We start from the raw sequence: 9,038 nt of genomic DNA on the forward strand, positions 1-9,038 counted from the left end.
TCTATCTATCTATCCATCCATCCACCCTCTATCTCTCTCTCAATTATCTATCTATCTACTGTCTATCTATCTATCTATCTATCTATCTTCTATCTATCTATCTATCTATCTATCTATCTATCTATCTATCTATCTTCTATCTATCTATCTATCTATCTATCTATCTATCTATCTATCTATCTATCTAGTATTATACAGCACAGTTTACTGTTTCCAAGGTGTTCACTACCTGTACATCATACCCCTTTCCCATTTCTCTCTTCCCAACAATTAGCTCCCCTTTCTCAGAACATTCTTGGATACTCTGTGTGGCATTTTCAGGTTAACTTCTTTGACTTAGCCTCTTGTGTCTATGATTCCTGCATTTCTATGCAGGCCTTTGTTCTCTCACGTGACCCTCACTGCACAGTTAAGAGAGAAGACAAGAGGTTTGTCTAAAACCACATAACTAGTAAGTGGGAGCTCGGGTGTGTAACATACATTTTATCAGACTCCATAACCCTTGTTTGGCTGATTAATATTGTTTATTGGTAGAAATGAAATAATATTGTTGATCAGTGGAAACATGAGGGAGAGATCTCCATGATGAGTGAAGAGTCTCAGAGAATGTAGGGTATTCAAGGGGAGGCCCTACCTGCCCCCAAGCCTCTTTTGTATAGTCAGAACCACAATCACCAAGGACTCACATCTGTTATTTACAAACCCAGCTCAGTGGCTGCCACAAGAGAAGTAGCTAGAGTGTCCTATGGAGGGAAGCTAAGACCCTGGAAATAAGTTGCTTGTGGGCCAGGCCCTATGTGGTATGGTCAAGGAGAGCTATTTCGTGGAATCAGTAAAGTGTGCTCTGTTATCACAAGACACTCTCTGGTGAGGAATAAACAAGTCTCAGAAATGCTGAGATGTGATAGAAGGAGTTACGTGAGTGTCCCACAGCAGACACCATCAGCATCCTTCAGCAGACTACAGACCGACGTAACAGCTGCTTTTAGTCTTATTCCTCCATGGTCTTCATCTCAGATGGAAAGAGATGAAGAAGGTTTACTGTGCCTTCCTTCCTACCAGACTCCGTTTACCAGATCCACTGTCAGAGCCTCTAGTAAACACCACGCTTGCTGTACAGGTGTTATTTCCCTACTTATTCTTTTTCTTCTACAATATGCTAAACAAACTACTGGCCTATGATTCATTTGTATACCACCGTTAGCCCTGGGAGAAAGGCAAATATTGACATACATTACGACCCACCAATACAGTACTGAAGTTCTCTTTAAAAAAAAAAAAGTGCCCTCTCAGGGCAAGGGAAATGCACTAGTAACAAGGATGTGAGTGTGTGAGTGGGTAGATTGGATGATACATAGAACAGGGAGTTACTAAGCTTATAGCAGTGGTTCTCAACCTGTGGATCACAACCCCTTTGGGAGTCATATGTCAGATATCCTGCATATCAGATATTTATATTATGATTCATAACATGGAAAAATTACAGTTATGAAGTAGCAATGAAATAAATTTATGGTTGGGGGTCAACACAACATGAGGAATGATATTAAAGGGTTGCAGCATTAAGAGGGTTAAGAACCACTGGTTTAGAGGTTGGCCCAGGTCTTCATACCATTACAGATGTGCTCCTGTGTCAGCTGTCCATGTCTTTGGCCTTGATGGGCACAGCTGTAGTTGGACAAGGAGGAATTATTTCTAACATCAAGGAATCACAGCTCAAGGGCAAGAAAGGAAATTTGTTTTCCCTGCTAAATGACAGGAACCAGTAGGTGTTATGGAAAAGGCATAAAAGTCACAGAAGGCAGCCAGAGCCCAGTGTTTTCCTGTGTCACTTTTAAGGATCATGCTGATTATACTACAGGAGTCTGGTGGATTCAGAGGCCCCAGATCCAAAGACTTGTTTCTCATCTATTTACATGTGAAGCTTGGGTCTGTTTGGGCCTCAATCAGTGTCTCATGTCTTCTCCAGTAACAACTTTCTCATCCATGTTTTTGATTATGGACTCATAATCATCATGTTTCCAATTGGGAGGGCATGCTTACCTTGCAGGGATCTGGAATTCTAGACCTCACTATCTCAAGTGGGAGAGAGTGGGAACTCTGCAGACCTTAATGCTTCTTCTCTAGAGGTTCTGTGTCAGAGACCCCAAGAAGTTTCATTTCAAATCCAAGTTCTGTGGATCAGTTATAATCAGAACACTGCATCATAACATTTCCTAACCTATCATCCATTAGTGATGTCTGTCACAGGTATCTAGGGCATGGAAACAAACTTTGTGTGTGTGTGTGTGTGTGTGTGTGTGTGTGTGTGTGTGGTATCATTACCTTCCTTCTCTTCTTTTACATTCCAGTGTTCCGTTTCCCATGGGATAATATTAATGTCCACATATGGCACAAGGCCTCCATTCCTCTTATATTTTGCCTGCAGGATGTGCGGCGTGTATCTGGAGTGGCCCCAACTCTTGTCCGGTCAGCATCTGAAACCAGTGAGAAACGTCCTTTCATGTGTGCATACCCAGGCTGCAATAAGAGATATTTTAAGCTGTCCCACTTACAGATGCACAGCCGGAAGCACACTGGTAAGTGTCTCCACTGTCCAGACTTGAACCATGGTGGTTCATGAGCTCCCATTCTGGACTCTGACACTGTTCAGGACACAGGGGACTTGTGGGGTGGAAAACTTGAACTTTGAAAGCTCAAGCCAAGGTGACTCCGAGGCTGCAGGGCTGTTGGCATGTTGGTTTCCCATCCTTTATTAAAGAAGCCAACATTTTCAGGCATTTCCAGGGAAGGAGAATAGGGTGGTGAAAAGCAAATGCCACAGAATAAAAGTGACTCCTGTTTGAACAGTTGCATTCACCACCAGCTGATGAGATCTTGAGCCACCATCGCTCAACATCCTTCTGAACTCTGAGTGCCTTGTAAGGACAATGAAGATGATAATGCTATATACTGTAGTGTATAACACTACACAATTCTTAAGCCTTGTACTTTAATTCAAACTGTGCTACAGGAGTTGTAGCTATAGCACACCTAGCATAGGACTAATGTCTCCTGGACTGAATACGTGGTAGTGTTATTCCTGAAGGACTATTACCATCTTTAGCAGGGAAGACAAGTCTGGGATAGGACAATCAGATGACTCAGAGATTGACAGGCAAGGTCACTATAAACTTTGAAGGGTAGGTCCAAAGACACACATAAATGTTCTGGAGTCAGTTCTTTGATAAAGAAGGCCATGAAGTTTCCACCAGGCTGTACTCAGCGTTTATTTCACTGCTATCACCGAACACCTCACAAATGGCTTCAATTTGGCTCACTGTTTGGGAGCACAGTCTATCACGGCTGGGAAGGTATAATGTTGGGAACATCCTTAGAGCAATGGGGAGCACGAGGGGGATCGTTCATACCTCTGGATGAAGAAGTAGAGGGAGATAGAAGATGGGAGAGGGGAGCCAGGAGTACACCAGGTCGAAAGTCTCCAGGGCCACGCCCACAGCAGCCTGCTGTTTCCTGTTAGGTTTCACCTCCTAAAATGTTCCACAAGATCTCACACACTAGCTTGAGACCAAGGGGTCAAATGCATGAGCCTGTGGGAGACATTCCATTTCAAACCATAAGACAGCATTGCTGAACAAGCAGCCTTGTGAAGGGTGTGCGCTTAACATTTGGATGGGTAGGAACATTTGGATGGGTAGGAACGGGGACATAAAGATGAAGGGTGAGGAGGGTTCAGAGTATTGAGGTCAGCTACAGGACACACACAGAAAACCAGAGAAGCACCAGAGGTCTTGAGACAAGAAAGGAAACTTGGAGCTGTCCATCAATAGAAAGACCCTAACTGACCATGAAGTAGCTAGCTCTCCATCCCAGAATCCAGTGAGTCAGAATTCTAGGAGGTGGAAACATTTGTAGAAACTCAGTGCACTCTTGGGGTCTTTTCTCCCAGCGTTTGGCTGAACTTTCCCTGTGGACACAGGGGTGGGGCTCCTCTTTCTGAGTCCAGGGTTGCACAATCCTACTGCTGACTCTGCTCAGATTAGAGGACCACAACCTTGCTAAATGCTTCAGCTTCTGGCTTAGCTGGGGAATCTTACAACCATGGAGTCATTTATGTTGGGCCCAGGAACAAGAAGTCAGTAGCAGAGAACACCAGATCTTCAGGCTGTAAAACACAGAACAGTTCATTCACAAGGCGCCTCTATCCAAAATTCTATCTCTGATTCAAACATGGACTTTGAAACAAACTTTTTTGGTTTTTTTTTTTTTTTGGGTTCTCTAGATAGTCTATGCTAACATATGTATTTTCCTGAGCATTGCCTCAGTGCTAGGCACCGGTCTGTTCCTTCTACTTGGACGGTCTGGTCAAATCTGTTCCTGAAACCTTTGATGCTGTCAGGTTATTGACTCCATTTCATGGAGGGAACTGTGCCAGGGTATCCTCATTCACTCCTTCCTGTGTCCATGGGCATGTGTGTAAGTGGGATTTCATTTTCCTGGAAGTCTACAGCACTACCATAGCAAGCTCCCCTTAGTGCTTTGGGCATTTGGGGATCCCTTCTTCTGCATTTAGGGTTTCCCTGTGATGAAGTTTGCTTTCAGCATCGGACTCAGAATGACGTGTGTTTTCCCTAAGGTGAGAAACCATACCAGTGTGACTTCAAGGACTGCGAGAGAAGGTTTTCTCGCTCAGACCAGCTCAAAAGGCACCAAAGGAGACACACAGGTTTGTTGGTTCCCTTCTCATTGCCAGAAGTCACAGGCCCTTGGGTTAGAGCGGCTGTTGTGACTGTCTTCTCTGTTGAACACAGACGAGAGGGTCATCTATCTGTTTAATTTTTCCAGCTTTCTTCCCCTCACCTGGAGACTTTTCTTTTAAAAAGAAGGGCTCTAGAGACGATGGCTTGGCAGTTAAGAGTTCTTGTTCTTGCAGGGCACTTGGGTTCGGTTCCCAGCGTCCACCTCTGGTGGTCCATAACTGCCCGCCACCACAACTCCATAGGACACTCTCTTCAAGCTTCTGAGGGCAATGCACACACATGACATACATTCACTCACACACATACACAAACATCGTAAAAAGTCTTTCTTTACAAAGGAGAAAGCAGCTGTGAGATCCCTCAGCAGGCTGCTGCCCCCAGTCAGGAGCCAGGGCTGTGGCGAGAATCCTGTTTGCAGTGATTTACTTCCCTCAGTCTCTAGCACTTGTCTACTGGTGAGAACTGGATGCTTGCGACTGTCAGGAGCAACTCCTGGAGGTTGCTGCACAGAATCAGGTGGCTTCTGCTGGGCCCGGGGAATCAAAGAAATGTGAGGTCCAGATAGACCCAGACCTGGCTGATGTGAAGGATATGCGGGGCTTCTCCAGCCGCCAGAAAGCCGGCCTCTTGTGTCTCACTGTGCCCCACATTGCTAGGGCCGAGGCTAGACCTTCTCTGTCCGTTTAGGTGTGAAACCATTCCAGTGTAAAACTTGTCAGCGAAAGTTTTCCCGGTCCGACCATCTGAAGACCCACACCAGGACTCATACAGGTAAAACAAGTGCGTAAACTTTTCTTCACATTTATTTTTCATTATTTTCTAAGCTACTGTTGAATGAAACTGTTTGTAATGAGAGAGACTCGTATAAAAGTTCTAGAGTTGAGAATTCATTTAGAGAGTGGCTATGTCGGGCTATCTTTGTATGATAAATGATAATGTTTTTCAGAGAAAGGGTCAAAGAGCATTGGGTAGGAAAGGGATGGGCAGGGAATGTCCAGGGGATTCAGAACAAAGGTGCAAAGAAAGGCTCATCTCCACTGTCCCCAGTGTGCCACTGTCCCCAGTGTGCCACTGTCCCCAGTGTGCCACTGTCCCCAGTGTGCCGTATTACCAACTGAACAATCACCCTTACAGCATGATCAGAAATTCAAGATATTCTATTTTGCTGAGAACCTCAGTTTCATACCTGATCACAGAGCGTACTCCACTTACTTAAAGCTCAACTAGGAATCTAGGTTTCTGCCAGATTAACACAAACTCATGGGTATATTTCCTCTATGCTAGCACAGAGAGGAGAATGGAGGATTGAAAAGCACTAGCTTTCATAGTGAGATTCATAGTGAAAATAGCACTGCCCCTTTTGCTCATCTGCTTCCTTAGGAAGTAGGACCAGCTCTTAAGTTAGCCCTTCATCTTTACAGCATCCTCGGAAGACGAGTAGGGTATAGAGTAGGTGGTTTTAGTTCTCACTGAACAGATAAGTCTGTGGTAGGGGGTGATTAAATAGTTTCTCCAGAGCCACAAAGCAGTTGGATGGCAACCTCAGGGGTGACCGCTCCTGCTCCACATCATACCTATTGTTCTTGCTCTTGGAGAAAGAGCTTGAGTTCAAATAGCCATCCCGAGAAGTCAGGGAATTGAAGAGGGAGTCAGAATCAGCCAAGCTGGTTGCCTCTGAGAGAACCATGCCTCTGAAAGGGCCAATGTGAGAAGGAGTTGAGAAGTGCCCATGAGGAGGTGGGAGTGGCAGGCAGGAGCCAGTTTAGGAAAAGCAGATGGCCAGTGAATAGTAGGGGAGGAAGCCATGGCATTGCAAGTGTCCTGGAAAGCCCCCGTCCTTCAGGACAGACAGGTTATACCTTAGATCTGTCAAAGCGCCCGTGTCCCAGTGAGGGGGAGACACGGGTCTTAGACTCCTTCCTTGGGTATTCTTGACATATTGTCTTTTAACTGGTCCCAAATTCTGTCCCTGCACACCTCCCTCCCTATGACCTGGGCCACCAACAAACTGCTGGATGCCACATTTGATCAGTCTGGCCTCAAAGCACCTCATCTTTAGAGACATTTCACAAGGGGTGGGTATCAATACCCTGGGAAGATCCTCCAGATGGCACATAGCTTGTTTCCTGTGACATTTTCCTCAGCAAGCCCTGGGGATGTGATACAGGGATGAGTGTGGGTTTTAGAACTAGGCATGTCTAGATTCAAATCCTGCTTGGATCTGTAGAGTGAAGACATTTTATTGCAAGGCTGTTTTAAACGCAAGGAGCATGCACCTCTAATGACGCCTGTGCGTTAGGCATCACATGCAAGTTATTTATTGTCTTTAATGAGAATGAGAGCTCCCAAGACAGGGCAGGCTTAATTATTTGCAACTAGAACCTCTGCTCTGACAGTTTGTTTCTGAGTCAGACTCTGCACTAGGAAGAAGCAAATAGGATACAAATTGGTATCCATGATTTATTTTAAACCATCTCTCTATAAAGAGTAAAGTTTTGGTCCCAGATCATCAGTCAGTAGTATCCAGGGTGGTGGTTCAGTGGCCCTTGCAGATCAGCTCCTACTTAGCAACAGGGAAACATTTACACAGGTCACAGAGCATCCTTAGAGATAAAACAGAGGTTTCCCCAACCCCCTTAATTTATGAGCTGCTTAGAGATTTCCACAAACTAGACTTCTCTCCTATCTCCCAAGCTTTCCATTTTGTTATATTTACAGTGCTTCTGATTTTCAAGCCCTCAAAAGGCATTGCTAATCCCAGGCTGCCGGTGAAGAGCCAGTTGGCTAGCTTAGGGAATGACCCATGGGAGTCCAGGGCGGGTAGTGGTGATTTAACTCAGGCCTTTGATAGTTGAACCTGTGCCCAGTCCCTCTGCTGCAAGTGTCTCTGACTGGCAATTGTGTCAACAGGTGAAAAGCCCTTCAGCTGTCGGTGGCACAGTTGTCAGAAAAAGTTTGCGCGCTCAGACGAATTAGTCCGCCATCACAACATGCACCAGAGAAACATGACCAAACTCCAGCTGGCGCTTTGAGGGGTCCGACATGGAGACAATCCAGCATCCCAGGCAGGAAAGTGTGCAAACTGCTTCCAAATCCGATTTTGAAATTCCCCCCACTCACCTATCAAAGGACACGACGGTGGATCTACATCCTAATTCCAAGACAGCACACCTGATTGACTGCATCCTATCAGGTTTGCCGGAAGGAGTCAGTGCTCCGCCCACTCTTGATTAACTCACAGGCCTGGAAAAAAGTGGCTCATGGTGTCTAGAAAGTCCATTGCCATTGTCTGAACTTTTTCCCGTTAGAAGAACCATTGTTGATAATGCCCCTCCATTTTCCTCTTCTTTGTGATCATTTCGCCAGGATTAGAGAGACTGTTACATTTCCTTCCATGGGATATTTATCGGCCAGGGCATGTGTATGTGCCTGCTAATGTAAACTCTGTCATGGTTCCCATTTACTAACAGCCCTAGAAAGAAATAAATCAGAGAGCAAGGCACTAGGGGCAAGAACCGTGCGGGATTTCAGAGGTCCGGCTGCAAACCTGGAAACCTGGAAGACCGGATGTAATTCTCCAGGTGACTGTTAAAGCTCATAGGTTTCGAGTAACTGCATAGTAGATTGGCATTAACTAGAACCCCTGTATAGTTAGGACAGAGAGGAGCCTTCCTGTTCAGCTATTCACTGTTAACATTAGCACTGGGCTCTTAAGAAATGATGTTTTAAGAGCAGAGATTTTTTTTTAATGTTTTTGATTTATTGTTTAGTTGTAATTAGGTACATCCTCAGAGATGTACATCCTCAGAGATGTATATCCTCAGAGATGTACATCCTCAGAGATGTAGTCTCCTCCTCTTGGACAGGATATGGAGGACTCAGTTCTATCACCTGGGGTGTCTTTAGAGTATACAGACCACACTGGCTATGTGGCTTCAAGTTGTAAAAATTAAAATGACTTTAAAAGAAACTAGGGGCTGGTCCAGATCTTCACTGGTAAGACTGTTCTTAAGTAACTTAAGTATCTTTGAATCTGCAAGTATGTAGGGAAAAAAAAAAGATATATTATTGTGAGGAAATCCATTGTTTAAAGGTGTGTGTGTGTGTTGTTGTTGTTGTTTTTTTAAAGGGAGGGAGTTTATTATTTACTGTAGCTTGAAATACTGTGTAAATATATATGTATATATACGATGTGCTCTTTGTCAACTAAAATTAGGAGGTGTATGGTATTAGCTGCATCACTGTGTGGATGTCAATCTTACAGTGTATTGATGATAA

The 9,038-nt window shown here is 44.7% G+C and overlaps 1 protein-coding gene across 7 annotated transcripts in view; it reads left to right on the forward strand.

Annotated features, from left to right (window-relative positions):
• The window catches only part of Wt1 (WT1 transcription factor), a 58,060-nt gene extending 49,644 nt beyond the window's left edge, over positions 1-8,416 (forward strand). For 6 of the 7 annotated variants that reach the window (XM_029537107.1, XM_029537104.1, XM_029537105.1 and 3 more), the window contains 4 exons: positions 2,429-2,579; positions 4,637-4,726; positions 5,448-5,540; positions 7,671-8,416. In XM_029537107.1, the coding sequence (XP_029392967.1) occupies positions 2,429-2,579; positions 4,637-4,726; positions 5,448-5,540; positions 7,671-7,792 (456 nt within the window). In that variant the 3' untranslated portion in view covers positions 7,793-8,416. The remainder of the gene's footprint in view (positions 1-2,428; positions 2,580-4,636; positions 4,727-5,447; positions 5,541-7,670) is intronic. The other variant, XM_021194413.2, reaches the window with a different exon arrangement.
• Positions 8,417-9,038: the final 622 nt, after the last annotated feature.

This window comes from Mus pahari, chromosome 3 (genome assembly GCF_900095145.1).
Source record: "Mus pahari chromosome 3, PAHARI_EIJ_v1.1, whole genome shotgun sequence".
Taxonomy (NCBI): domain Eukaryota; kingdom Metazoa; phylum Chordata; class Mammalia; order Rodentia; family Muridae; genus Mus; species Mus pahari.